The sequence below is a fragment of the Calypte anna genome, chromosome 3 (assembly GCF_003957555.1).
Source record: "Calypte anna isolate BGI_N300 chromosome 3, bCalAnn1_v1.p, whole genome shotgun sequence".
NCBI lineage: Eukaryota > Metazoa > Chordata > Aves > Apodiformes > Trochilidae > Calypte > Calypte anna.
Genome location: NC_044246.1, coordinates 74,229,182 through 74,244,560, shown reverse-complemented (window position 1 = coordinate 74,244,560; position 15,379 = coordinate 74,229,182). Strand labels below are relative to the sequence as shown.

Here is a 15,379-nt window from a genome sequence, read left to right as displayed (position 1 = left end):
AGTTGTTTTAGAAAGTCATTCAGCTCCCAGCTATGCTTTCCCTTTATCAAGCCTGGCATTTTTAAACATGCAGCCCAGCACATTTAGTCCACTTAGACAGAAATGATTTTCCAATCCTAGGAACCACTGCCACCTTGGAGACTTCCACAGGGTCTTAGCAAGCTCAGCAGTGGCCAGGCACTTCAAGCACTTTGAAGGTGAGTTGCTGATAAACATGTACACCAAACACATTTCTGATTGCTATTTTTCAGTACAGAAGCTGGAGAATTATCATATTGCAACATCAGCAACCATTAGGATCAGATAAAACAGAACAATGTGCTCACAGGCAGGCATTTTCATGGGCATTTCACCCAGCTCTCGGGCAGTCTCCAGCAGAATCAAGTGCCAGCTTCATGAGGATGAATGAGAATTTACCACTCGGCATCAGAGGTCTAAAGGGTCAGTCTGTGAAATCAGTTTTAAATTTCTAGATTTTACTTTCAGTCAGCAATGGAAAGAAAATAATGAACTAAACGCAAAATTAGAAACAGGCAGATTAAAGAAAAGCAGCAAAATTCTAGAAGTTCCCTCAACAAAATCTTTCAGTTTTACTTGTAAGATAGAAGAGGGCTGAGAAGGAAGATGAAAAAGTTTTCATACAACATTGTCTTTGGAAAATATATTTGCACAAAGATAATGTATTAAGGACAAATTCTTACCCAACAATCAACTTTTTGTTGCTTTTTTTCATGAATACAACTGCAGTGCAAACAGAGATGCTGGAAATTTGGTCTTTGTTCAAGGACATTTTTATTTCACATGTAAAAGTTCAATGTCCAAATAGAGGCTCATCCAATTACTCTTTTGATATCATCCCTCCTCAGCACACTGGCATTTGGTTCCATATAAATATAAGGAAGAATTTTTTCACTGTGAGAATGGCAGAGCACTGGCACAGGCTGCCCAGGGAGGTTGTGGAGTCTCCTTCCCTGGAAACATTCAAAGCCCATCTGGACACATCCCTGTGTAGGTGACCTCTCCTGCAGGGGTTGGATTTGATGATCTTTTGAGATGCCTTTCAAATCCTAACTTTCTATGATTCTATGGTCCTATATAATTTGTTTCTGTATTCCTGTATCTACAGATCACTACGCAATTTTCCTTAAACTACGCACTAGTATAAATAAATGAATCACAGCAACAAAATACTCCGAAATTACTGTTAAAACATGAAACTAATTTCTTGGAAGACTCAGCCCACAGGTACTAGTCAAGGCTTCTTTTATATCAGGCTGAAATCTAGAGTTAAAACACTGAAATTGATCAGTTACAGGAAAAAAAAATTAAGATTTTTTTCCTAATTTTTAGAAATTTTATTATTTTTATAACAAGAGTCAAAAAACAGACTATCAGATAAAAAGCATAAGGAATACTGCTCAATAGGCCTAAAACTGTGTTATCTATTTAACTGCCTATTAGTTTTCATTACAGATATCTCTTTGGTAATATTATATTTAAAAAAAATCAAAACCAAACCCAGCAACTTAATTTGTCAAACATTATTCTGAAATATTTGCTGGAAAACTTGCACTGTACTAAATCTGTATTAAAACTGCCTAGAGTACTTGAAAGAGACAAGCACAAAACCACAGTTTTTTGGTAAATTTTAAGTGAAAATAACTAGATTGCAGAGATCACTGCTACCCTCAATGTTTTAATAGACTAATTAGAAACTTACAGAGATGCACTAATTTTGAAAATTTCAAACATTTAGCCACAAGGCAACTTCCACTATCTTATTTAGCCTAAAAACTTTGGTAATTAGAAATACTGTCAAACCCAGCTACAAACAGCAGACTACTGACATGTATTTTGGAAAGGAAGCCTTGAAGACCAATTTAAGTATAGGAAAACTTGCTATTACATGATTTCTTTAATTATTATTTATCTTCAGAAGCAATCTGAGATCACCTATTAATGAATTTTGAATCAAAAAATAAATCCTAAGATTAGCTAATTGCTGCACTTGTCACTTTTCTAAGCATAGGGAGCAGACGCATTTGGAATTACTGAATGTATAAAAGTACCAGACAGATCTCTGTGTCATTATTGCAGCAACACAAATGCAAATTTTCCCAAAGGAGGAAAAAAAATTTAAAAACTAAGACAGCATAACTTGAATAGGAGACAGCAGATGCTTGTCTCATTTTTTAGTGACAGCCAACAGCAAAGTAGATAGAGATGTAAAAATGTGACTTTATGCAGCAGGAAACATACATTTATAAATGTTTCTGTACCTGAATCAAACATCCAAACCAATTTTATTAGGGCCGATGATTTCAGATATTTATAATACTGCAGTAGTTGGCACAGAATACTTTTCTGATAAGGACAAGACCCTGCAGGTATTCTTCAAGGACAGCAATTCCCAAACCTGACTGGTCCAGAACAGGGACCTGGCCGAGCACGGCGCCGCTTGCCCTTAGTCCAACACTTCTGCTACCTTGGAAGTACAGTGACAACATACAAGAAAACACCAGAAAGCCAAGCAGTGAGTTAATGTTGATGAACATTAACTGACGTGAATGATGAAGACTAGCAATGGACTCTGAAACAGGGAAAGCTAGTTTAATCCCAATTAGGACAGTGACAAAGATCTCAATGACAGGAGAGGCCTCACGCCTTTGTTCGTGTGAAGAGCCCTCCGCTGCCTGCTCCAACACCAGGGGTTGCCCTATGCCCAAGTGGGTGTGAAAGAACCAAGACAAGCTTTCTCCCAAGCCTTCACTATCATTTTAGGGGGGGTGTAAAGAAAAAGGGTTTTGGCTAAGTAAAGATTAATCTGTAATCCCAGCTTTCCAAGGGAACAAGGCCTACCAAGTTACTCTGTGCATCTACCAGCGTGTGAACTAAGAAACAAGTTTTAAGCCTCTTCAGTAATTTCCAGATTTAAGAGAGAGAGAAATTTGCAGAGATGTGAAGAGACCTATCAAAATTACTGCTTTTTGGGCTTCAGGATAAGCACAGTGGTATCAGCAGGCACCAGTGAGCCCACCAGCACACACGGGGTGTGGGGAACCACCCAACACTGAGAGCCATAGCAAACCTCATTCTGTGACTTCTGCAGCTCAACCAGTTGTGGGTTTGGGGTTTTTTTTGTGGTAGCTCTTCCCTTCTTGCCTTCCATAAAATGATTTAGAGGAAAGTGATTTTGCTTCTAGTTAACGAGCGAGCCTTAATCTTTCAGGTGCTATCTGACTGCAGTTCCTGCAGATGCTGTAGTTCCTTTGTCTCCATATGAATGTGAAAAGAACTTCTCAGCATCAAAGAAAACAATATATGAAAAGTTCTGTCAGCTACAGAATGGCTAGCTCTAGAAAATGTTCTCATTAAGTTTAATGAAATATTTAAACTGATTCAAAAGTTACCATGAATAGATCAAGCCTCATAGCACCTCAAAGATACAACAAGCTTTCTCTCAGTACAAAACCGAAGGAGTTGACAGGAAAGAGGAAACGTTACTGACAGGAAGGAGAGGGACCAGCTCTTACCACCAGGATGAAGCCTAGCATCCCTTGGCTCTTACTGTGGCTCTTTCATAGTTTCTTAAATTCTGTCCTCAAAAAACAGCACTAAAATGCCATTCAATTTGGTTTCTTATGAAGGGAGACAGCATGGCTCTGTTTTCAAAAAAATACAAAGTTACCTATCATCCTTGGGGTTTCAACAGTCCTCAGACATCAACAAAGCTGTATACTTCTGATTCTGATTTAAAAAAAGAAGGCCACAACTAGAAAAGGAGAAAAATATATCAAAAATAGCAGGATTATTTTCTATGTAAGAAAGGGGAGCAGATAAGCTCCATGCTCAAGAATAGTAAGACACAAGCTTTGTATTGTCTGAATATAAAATTCTTAGTAATTTTAATAAAATTACAAAGAGAAGAATACAAGCTTGAAAAGCCAGTCTCATGCCAAGTCAGAAGCTTTGATGATAAGATAAAGATAAAAAACCACAGGGGTGATCCACATATGTCTGTACTTTCCCATAATGGCTACTGCTTTTATGAAGTAGGTAACAGGGAATAAGCTTTGTGATATGTTAATTTGTTAGGGCTAGAAAGTCCTTTTACTGAACAAAAGGAAGTGTCACTTTGATACTTAGAACCAAACATGTTTTATGACACAAGTTGCTTTGACATGAAGATATCTGTGATACAAAGGTACACACACACACAAAACTAAAGGCTAACATTGTAATTTCACAATGCATTGAGAGAAGTTCAGATTAAGTTACATCAACATAGTATCATATCCAAAGTTTTCATGTGGTGTTGCTTAGGTATAGCAATGAACATTTAATTGGCTGGGTTTAAGTAAAAATTGATGGGTTTAACTGTTCTCTCAAATGAGGCCCAAAAAGAGAGCTATGGCACTTTTAAATCACTTTTAACCAAGAAGTATTTTATAGAGATAGCTTGAATTTTGCTTATTTATACTATGCAAACAAATTCCTATAGTAAACGTGTGTGATGGTTATTAAAATACAAACCTAATAAATTAACTTTCAGTTAACACATACATGAAAGTAATACAACGGCAGCAGAAAATCAGTTTCTCCTCAGGAAAATTCTCTGGCAAAAGTCTTGTAAATTGTCCAAAGGCAGAAAAGCAACTATACTGAATTCAGAGAGGTTTGGAGATGACATTTTGAAGTGACATCAGGGAGGACATAGCAGAGAACAGTCTCTTAGATGGTGATTCTTTAAGTAACCTTCAGTCCTTCTTACCACAAGCTGGCGTAGTTGGTAGGATGTTCTAAATCATCAGTTTGCAACCAACTACCTTCTACTCTAATTTGTGACAAAGGCAACTAAATTTTCATGTCCAAGTGAAGTAATTAGGTAACTTACAGATCCTGAAGAATGTCTCACAAAAAGCAGACAACTTCCCTGTGTGTAACAGTTCTGAGGGTTGATTCTCACAAACATTTCTTCTAACACTGGAAACTGCTAAGTTACTGCAAAACTATGCTAGCACTGGACACAAACTTGCCAAGAATCTTGAAAGTTAACCAAACTTGGTGACAATTTTCTTCACTTAGAATAACTTATATTTACAAAATGTTTGCTTTATGCTGCCAGTCTATTCTTATGCCCTCTCTCTAAATGCTTTTTTCTGTAAGCTACAGTCCACTGATGCACTACTCCTACACTACGTTTGTAATACTACTTCCTCATATCAAGCCATACCAGCAATTATTTTTTCATATTTCATTCCTCAGTTTTCCATGTTTTATTTCACATGCTACCTTCTGTAAGATGGACTTGCTATGAGCTCTCTACCAATTGTTTTTTAGCACCTCCTGTATAAAGTAATGATGAAGTCATCTTCTAAAACTGCTTTACCTATCAACAGGCAATCTATATTAACACATTATCCATATAAGATCAACTATGAAATGTAGTTGTAACACTGAAAGTATCTGGCAGTACTTACAATGAAAGTCTTTAAGGTCTTCACAATGAGATATAAACATACAGATGTTGATGTTTTTAACTATGTTCACTTACAACCTTGGCTGTAAAAGACCTTCAAGATCATCGAATCCAACCATTAACCTAAGACTGACAAGACCTTAACTAAGCCGTATTCCTAGATACTATGTTTATGTGACTCTTAAATACCTCAAGGGATGGTGACTCGCCCACTGCTGCAATCTCTGATAAGCCTTTCCGTGAAGAAATTCTTCCTAACATCCAATCTAAATCTCCCTGGGAGCAAGTTGAGGCCATTATCTCTTGTGCTATCACTTGTAGCTTCATTGAACAGGCCAATCCCCACCTCTTTACAAACTCCTTTAAGGTAGTTGTAGAGAGCTGTGAAATTCATGTTTGATATTCGGAGAAGCATTTACTAAGTCAAATATCCACCATTCTACAAAGCAGAGGCAAGCTGACACTTCATGACATGTTTTGCTTAAGAAAAGAAAAGTACACATCTATTTTCACAGTTGTACTTTTCTGAGGGAGGTTAGCTTGTAACTTGAGGAATGGTTTTGTAGCGTATGCAAATGAGCTCCACTGCCCTCAGAGTCAAGCAAAAGTATTAGTCAAATCATAGAATCATAGAATTGGCTGGGTTGGAAGGGACCTCAGAGATCATCAAATCCAACCCTTGATCCAATACCGCTGCAGTTACCAGACCATGGCACCGAGTGCCACATCCAGTCTCTTTTTAAATATCTCCAAGGATGGAGAATCCACTACTTCCCGGGGCAGCCCATTCCAATGCCTGATCACCCTCTCCGTAAAGAAATTCTTTCTAATATCCAATCTAAACCTCCCCCGGCACAACTTAAAACCATGTCCTCTTGTCTTGCTGAGAGTTGCCGGGGAAAAGAGCAACCCCCCCCCCGGCTACACCCTCCTTTCAGGGAATTGTAGAGAGTGATGAGGTCTCCTCTGAGCCTCCTCTTTTCCAGGCTGAACACCCCCAGCTTCCTCAGCCCTCTCCTCATAGGATTTGTGCTCAAGTCCCTTCACCAGCTTAGTTGCCCTCCTTTGGACCTGCTCCAGCACCTCAATCTCCTTCCTGAACTGAGGGGCCCAGAACTGGACACAGGACTCAAGCTGTGGCCTCACCTGCGCTGAGTACAGGGGCAGAATGCCTTCCCTGGACCTGTTGGCCACACTGTTCCTGATACAGGCCAGGATGCCATTGGCCTTCTTGGCCACCTGGGCACACTGCTGGCTCATGTTCAGCTTCCTGTCAATCCAGACTCCCAGGTCCCTTTCTGCCTGGCTGCTCTCCAGCCACTCTGTCCCCAGCCTGGAGCTCCCCATGGGGTTGTCGTGGCCAAAGTGCAGGACCCGGCACTTGGCCGTGTTAAACCTCATCCCATTGGAATAAGCCCAACTCTCCAGTCTGTCCAGGTCCCTCTGCAGAGCCCTCCTGCCTTCCAGCTGATCCACACTCCCCCCCAGCTTAGTGTCATCTGCAAATTTGCTGATGGTGGACTCAATCCCCTCATCTAAATCATCTTATAAAGATATTAAACAGAACTGGGCCCAACACTGATCCCTGGGGGACACCACTGGTGACCGGCCGCCAACTGGATGCAGCCCCGTTCAGCACCACTCTCTGGGCCCGGCCCTCCAGCCAGTTCCTAACCCAGCGCATAGTGTCCCTGTCCAAGCTGTGGGCTGACAGCTTTTTCAGGAGAATGCTGTGGGAGATGGTGTCAAAGGCCTTGCTGAAGTCCAGGTAGACTCCATCCACAGCCTTCCCCTCATCCACCAGGCGGGTCACCCAATCATAAAAGGAGATCAGGTTGGTCAGACAGGACCTGCCCTTCCTAAACCCGTGCTGCCTGGGTCTAATCCCTTGCCCATCCTGCAGGTGCTGTGTGATTACACTGAGGATGATCTGTCCCATAACCCTGCCAGGCACTGACGTCAGGCTGACCGGCCTGTAGTTTTCCGGGTTAAATATTGAGACAGAAATAATTGCACCCTGCACATATAAGGCAATCTCTTTCTCTAAAGAACTCCCGAAGCCTGCACAGCATTTCAGAAAAATGATGTCAAAACTAGCACCACACAAGTTTTAAAAACCAAAACAGAATTATAGAACTGTAGGTCGGAAGGGACCTTAGGGATCATCTGGTCCAACCTTTCTTAATATTACTGTTTATATGACACGTCTCAGTACCCTACTGAGCTGAGACTTAAAACTTTCCAAAGTGGGAAGTGGTAGAAATCCACCACTTCCCCTGGGAGACCATTCCAATGTCTGACTGTCCTCATAGTGAAAACTTTTCCTCTTGTGTTCAAACAGAATCTCACCAGAAATTATTTGTGCTCATTGTCCCTTGTCTTTTAGCTGCTCTTTAAATACTGGAACATTGTAATAAGGTCTTCCCTAAGCCTTCTCTTCTCAGGACTGAACAGATTCAGACCTTTCACCCTCTCCTCATGTGGCAGGATCTCCAATCACCCAATCTCCTCTGATCATCCTTGTGGCTCTTCCCTGGACCCTCTCCAGTCTGTCCACATCCTTTTTGTACAGAAGGGACCAAACCAGAATGCAGTATTCTAGATGTGGTCTGACAAGGGCTGAGTGTAGTGGGATGATGACTTCTTTGTCTCTGCTGTATCACACTCTTGTGATGTAACCCAGCATCTTGTTACTGTTCCCTCATGCTGAGCCTGTTGTCCACCAAGACCCCCAGGTCCCTTTCCACAAGACTGCTCTCTAGCCAAGTGGATCCCAGTCTGAACTGCACTTCTGGGTTATATGCTCCCAGACACAAGACCTTGCACTTCTCTACACTTCTCAAAGCTCCTGTTAGCCCAGAAAGAAATGCCAAATCACTTTTCACAGTCAGTATTGGAATATGAACTGTAATAAGTTCAGAGATCTTAATATAAATTACATATTCAGACTGCTGAGGTAATGACCCTCAATACAGACCTGGGAATTATTAAACCAAATTCAGGTTTAGAAGTGAAAGTTAATTGTTTCTCAGGTCATCAAATTTTTGGATACTAATAGCTAGATAATAGATTTTTTTATTTTTACATGTAAAATGTAATGCTGAAGCTCTCTTAAAAGGAATGAGAAAGAAGTAAATACAGAGAACAAGTCTGCACTGTGTGCTATTGACAAACAGCTTACTAAGTCACTGGTAGGAAACAAAATCTACATACACTTGCTTAGTCTTATTCTGAAGTAATTTGAGTTTTTTTAAATACTGTATACACTTTTCTATTCACTTATCTGAAGGAGAGAGCAAGTGTGGGTTTTGAACGTATCTAGGACTGTTTGTATGCCCTGGATTTTGAACGTATTCAGGAATGTTTTCCATTCTAAGTTCCACAAACCAGCTGACTTAGCTATCTAGGTCCCTTACTGTAGCATGAATTTCCCTTTTGAAAGCAAAATTTTGAATCGTATATTATTAAGTATTAATTACTGTCCTTTTACTTCAATACATTTTAATTTTAAAATTCAAATTCATATTTGTCTCTGGTTAAAGAAATATATTTGACTTAGGTTATAATGGTAAGATGATTAAGGAGAAAGGAATATGGATATGAAAACGATCACATCAAAGCTAGGAATAAAATTCAGAGAGCTCACTGTTCTCAAAGTCTGAGTGCAAGATATTATTTCATATATTTTCATAGATCTGCCAAAACTGACACATGAAATTGCAGCCAAGGAGCACACATCTGTAAGTGCAACAATGTTGCAGAAAAGAAAATTACAAATCTGACTGTAGAAGATTTAAAGGGATGTATTTTGGAAAAAAATCAAAAAGACATGCAGATAATTGGAAAATGGCAGAAACGTAGCATGAGCTTACTAATGATTTATCACTTTGCCTAACACTTCATTAATCTAGAAAATTAATAAATAACACTTGTCTCACATCTGGACTTCATTTAAAACATTGCAATTTTCCACATGATGACTTGTTAAATTTGTGAAGATAAGCATTAATAGAAGAATTAAAAATTGGCAAGAAATTGCCTGAAGGGCAAATGAAAGGAAAGGCAGTGTTGAAAAGGCATTGCATTGTCTGGCGAAAAAGTTACAAGTGCAGCTCCCTGATGCTCATTTTTTAAATTGGTATAAAAAAATGTTTTAAAGAAAAAAAAAAAAAAAAAAAAAAAAAAGAGAGTACAACAGCAGCACAGGAAAAGGGATCATAAAACCACCCTGAATAAAGCTGGAAATCACCTAACAAGGGTTCATTTTATCCACCTAGGCAACAAGACTCTGAAGCAGTCTTGAGGGAAGAAGTTGGGACAAATGTTCCCACATTCTTTTATTAATGAGTCTTCCTTAATTTAATAGATATTGTATCACTGGCAGAAAAGGTCCCTTCCAGATTCTGTGACAGTTTAAATAGATTTTGTTTTCCTTTACTCTTCTGTTCTTCTTTTGCAGAAAGGCTGGTGGCAGACACAGAGGAGCTTCCTGACAATTCGTTGAATTGACAAATTAGTTAAGTTCCCCTGAGCTCTTGATCCCAAAAGCTTTTCATTTACAGGTTTGACTAACAATGTAGATGAACTCAAGTGGGGGAAAAAAAAAAATCATTATTTGCCACTGATGACAAAGGTAGTTGAAGAAAAGTTACAGCAGAAACCCAAGAGACAATGGAGCATCACATACCAGAGCTATGGGAAAAACCGTCTCAAAACCTATTGCTGCATCAAGCATTCAAACAGACAAACACCACATTGGAGAACAATCCTACTTAATGAAATAACAAAATACTCTATTAACTTCCACTCTGGAACAAGCATGAAAAGACCTGAATTTAAGGAATAAAGCTGTAATCTTCTGGCTCTAATAATGAGTATGATGAGATCTCATGATCTCATAGATTTCGTGATCATGAGATCAACTAAGGAATACATGTAGGGAGAGGTGCTGCCCAACTCTTGACTTCTTTTATTTCAGCTCTATTTTGATTTGAAAGTAATGTTTTTGACACTTGAAGGAGGGATTCAGTGCCTTGAATCTCCACGTTACTACCCTTTTATATGTTACTGTATTTTTTATCACATGAATGTTACGTCCTTATGACAACAAGGAAGAAATGTTTCTTTTTCTGCAGAAATGGTGAATAATGAATTATTCTTAGAAATTACATAAAATAGAATACTTGTTTCCCACTACAACAGCTTTCAGTACAGCTGGATTGAATTAACTGATGGAAGCCCTGACAGCTGCAGTTTGAGTATGTGTCTCCAACACCTCTTAATGTAGCTGGAGATAGTCACAGCTATAAAGTAGACAACAGAAGCCTAAGCAATAAACTTCTTGTAGCTTATTTTACAGGCAAGTATATGTATCATCTATTGATAATTAAACATGTGTAGCGCTAATAATATTGTAAACTACTACTTAAAATGCAATCTTGAAACAGTTCTGCTGTTTAATATCATAGCCCAGTTTTCTTCTAGTCGCTCATACAGTATTTAACATGATTTTGTCTGGGAAACACTATCTAATCTAATACAGAGTGATATTAATGTTTCTTAATTTTATTTGAGCAAAGTTTTTCCTTGGCCTGAGATGAATAAATTGCACAATTTTTCATAATTATGCCGTATAAACTAGCTCTTAACACAATTCAGATTGCATTTCCTTATTTTAGCTCTGTAGTAAAATTCCTCCTGATTTTATGTTTTATGATAAAGAGACAATGCATCTCTTTGTTCGTATAAAAATAGATAGGTATATCCTAAATTAAATGCTGAAAAATTTTGCAGATAAATTATGACAAGAGTTTAAAAAAGAATAAGAAAAACCCTCTGAGAATATCACACTGTAACTAAAGGAGAGACTAAATTCCTCCAACCTTTTCCTAGCTATTCTGAAAGGGGTTAGGTGGCAAAGTTGCTAAAATGCTCTCAGATGCCTTAAGTCTTCATTCTGAAAGCATCAGATACTAGAAACTGAGTACACAAATTAAGGAATGTACCTCACATGAAATTTTAATAAAAAATAATAATAAAGCTGAACATTATTGGGCAAAACTCAAAGTTTGTCATCAGATTTTTCTTCCTTCTTTAAAATAATGGTCTTGTTACCGCATCACTACCGTTTCATGCTCATCAAGAAAATATGATATACAGTGAAAAGCATGCTCCAGTGCACTAGACTTTATGTCCCTAATGAATAGGACATGATTTAAACACATTTTTTAAGTTAGAACTCCCATATCACTCCAAGCATAAGAATCAATTTTCTTCTAATTAAAGTCACCAGTGATGTGCCAGACAAGCAAACTGTCCCAACGGAAGTATGGAATTTTCTTAAATATTGAAAACAAAAAATGAAGTGTTTCTTGCATCTTGCCAACCACTTGGACAAAGTATGCTGGTATAACCCACTATGAAATAATGTCATTTGTGTGCAACATTCAAATACATGGTTAATATGCTACTGTACCTCATTTTGAAGTTCATCGTCACTTTTGGTAGAAGCAAGCATCTCATACAAAGTACAGCAGAGGTCTTCTGTTGTTGGCCCACCAGGGGTACCCCCTTGAGATTCATTCAGATATTTTCCAACTTCACACCATAAAAAAGAATCGTCTACTTTTTCCTTGAGACCAGATTTCTCACCACAGTAATTCTGTAAGTGATTCATCTGGTTGTTCAGAAGTTTCTTATAATCTAAGCTTATCATTTTGTCCACATCGGCCTCACCATTCACAGGCAGCTCCTCGGAGTAATCCAAATCATGCATGTCAAACGAAAACACTATATTTTTACCAAAGAACACTCTGTTATCACCATCTTGCTCTTCAGCCATCTGTAAGAGAGCTGTAAGCTGTTCTTCAGTGAAGTGAGAAGCAATCCGACATGTGGCATTACAAGCTGCAGTAGCAGATGACGATGGAAATGGCCCAAACATCTGCTTGATCGCCTTTGTCTCATCATGGCCAACACATTCTTTCCTGTGAAATGTCTTAAAGAGAAAAACAGCTCCGCTTTCAATCGCTTCTTGTCCATTTTCAGCTCCAACTGTTAACAAAACCAAAAGCAAATGTGACTTCATGCACTTCAAACTAATTATTTTTCACTGCCTGTAACGTAACTGTATTCAGTATCTTGCTGCAAGTCTCATCAATGAAACAAAGACCACAGCAAGTAGCAATTGTTGCAAGGAACTGAATTTTAACAGGTATGCCAATATCCAGCAAGTGTCTTCACTAATCTCCTCCTTACTAGAAATTCATGTTAAGGATTACAAATGCTTTCTTATTTTCACAAGTAAGAGGAAAAACTTGCCTGAGGTCTGAAACTCACAATTCTATACTTATGAGCATTTTAAAGGTAATACATTTGCAGTGTGTATCAGTGTTCATTCACTGTCTAATCTGAATATTCATAACAGATTAAATGACAGAACTCAGCTGGGAATTACAAAAATGTAGTAATTCTTAGTAGAATTACTACAGAATGTGTGTTAATTAGAAAAATTGCCAGAAGAAATTAAAGCAGACAACTTCATAAATTTTGATTTGATTCTACAAAACATTGTACTATGCAAATAAAAATATATTATTAGAGAAAAGCATAAATTTAATTCTCAAACAAATATTAGCTCAATGAAAACAAAACTATCATATGATGAATCAAAATGTCAAAACCAGTCAGTACACTGGCTTTTTTTGGGTTTTGGGTTTGCTTTTTTTTTCTTTATGAGGACAACACATAAATGATTTTATCTTGAAGTTTAATGAAACATATTGTAACAAGTTGGGTAGGTAATTCCAACATTTTTAGTAGAATTAGCATTTCTGACAGTATTTTATCATTTTAAAACACCTTAAAATCTTACTGGTAGATATTTATAAACTGCTATCATCAAGATGTCTTTATCCAGCAAATTTTATAGCGATTTCAGGATCAAATAGTGGAGCTCCAGCAGAGAACAGTATGATTTAAGTGATAACATTGGTGATTAACCACTGGCATAAGTAATTCAAAAGAATTATTAAAATATTTATTTTAAAAGCAACAATAGTATTCATTTTTCAAAACCCCAGAAAGGCACTTCTGGCATAGTAAATGTGGCTAATCTCTTTTCAGTAATCAAAACTGTCTTGTGCCTGTCTCTGTATACCTCAGCTAACCAGTCATGGGCAAATGTATTTGCTCTACCATGTCCCCATTTTCTGCCTGTTGAAAAACTTCCTGAAACCAGTGGGAAGATTTTCATTACTTTGGCATTGTTACTTGTAACTTGATTCAAAGGAAGTTAGGTTAAACCCTAGAAAAAGCAAAGCTTTTCATGCCCACAACCTAACAGGACAGAGCAAAAATATTCAGTATAAGCAGATGAAAAAAGGCTGACTAACTGGAAACACAACATATAAATCAAGGTACTTAAAAATCCAGTATTTCTCTTGAATTTCCCTACTGTGCACTTGGAAAAGCTGAAAAAGTCATGGAGGGGATTGGAGGTGGTATTTACCTACCTTCATATGGAAGATACCTGTCAGATGCACACATATACAATATATATGTAAATATATCTCAAAGGAAAAAAAGATAGTTCAGCCTTCCTCTCAGCATTAGCCATATAGGAATCACAGAGGAAAAAATCTAATAATAATTAAAAAAAAAAGCATTTAAAGTCACCTAGTCACTTGTGTCACAACAGCAGTACACATTACTAAACTAAAAGAGCAGTTGTATTGAAGGATTTGAGAAAAGTCTATATGCTAATTCTCCTTTATTATCAACTTCTCCTATTCATGGGAGCATCTCTTGACAAAATACTACCCCTTCTCTTCAAATATAACAAGCAATCCAAGATTGTAGTGTAACAAGGCAACCAAGTTCCCCTAATTGCCAGGGAGTGGGCATGAGCTTGTGTTAAGCCCTCCTGTGCCTAATTAGGGGCACCTGGTTGCCTTGTTACACTACACAAGATGGCAAGAGATTCACAACTTAAAGCTTCTCTCCCCTTTTTGTTTTTAAGCCAATCAGGTAATTCCAGTAAGTGACATTTTAAATTGCAAAGTATATCAATATTTCATTACCTGTTGCCTAGGCTGAGGTTTCATTCTCTTGAAACGAAGCTAAAAAGGAATACAAGCAATTCCCTATTATATGATTCTGATGGCAATGGTTAGAACATTCCTGTCAATTCAGTCTGTAATCCTGTCACTGTAACCCATTCTGGTTTGTGTCTCAACATTACATGTCTTTAGTCAGAAGCGTCAAAGCTGATGCTTTCTTGCTGACTTTTTCTAACTAAATAGTGGCATTGAGAGCCACCATCAGCAAGTTTGCCAGTGATACCAAGCTGGATGGTGCAGTCCATATGCCAGAGGGATGGAATGCCATCCAGAGAGACCTGGGCAAACTGGGGAAGTGAGCACCTCAGCACATGCTCCTTCAACAGGTCCACATCCTTCTTGTGTTGGGGGTTCCTGAGCTGGACACACTACTCCAGGTGAGGTAGTGGGGCAGAATCACCTCTCTCAATCTGCTTGCTGGCCATACTTCTTTTGATGTGGTTGGCCTTCTGGGATATAATTGCACACTGGTGGCTCATGTCCACCTTTTGATCCACTAGTTCTCCCAGGTCTTTTTCCACATTGCTGCTCTTCTGTGTGTTCTTCCCCAGCCTCTATTCATGTCTTAGGTTGCCTTGGCCCAGGTGGAAGACTGCCAGAAATCTCATTAGGCTTTCTATACTCCAGAATGTCTTATTCAGACATTCGTAAACCTTAGGTACCCAACAGGACTTGTCCCTTTCCATCACAGCTGTGTCTGAAACCTGCCTTTACTACTACAGCATAGCAACAAAAATCATTTAAGAAATAGTAAAAGAAGACAATCTCAAATAAAAAAAGA

At 38.4% G+C, this 15,379-nt stretch overlaps 1 protein-coding gene across 1 annotated transcript in view; it reads right to left on the bottom strand.

The window, feature by feature from the left end:
* Window positions 1–15,379, bottom strand: part of ASCC3 (activating signal cointegrator 1 complex subunit 3) — a 249,751-nt gene that overhangs the window by 220,615 nt on the left and 13,757 nt on the right. The window contains exon 4 of the mRNA XM_030448254.1: window positions 11,955–12,532. Within this exon, the coding sequence (XP_030304114.1) occupies window positions 11,955–12,532 (578 nt within the window). The remainder of the gene's footprint in view (window positions 1–11,954; window positions 12,533–15,379) is intronic.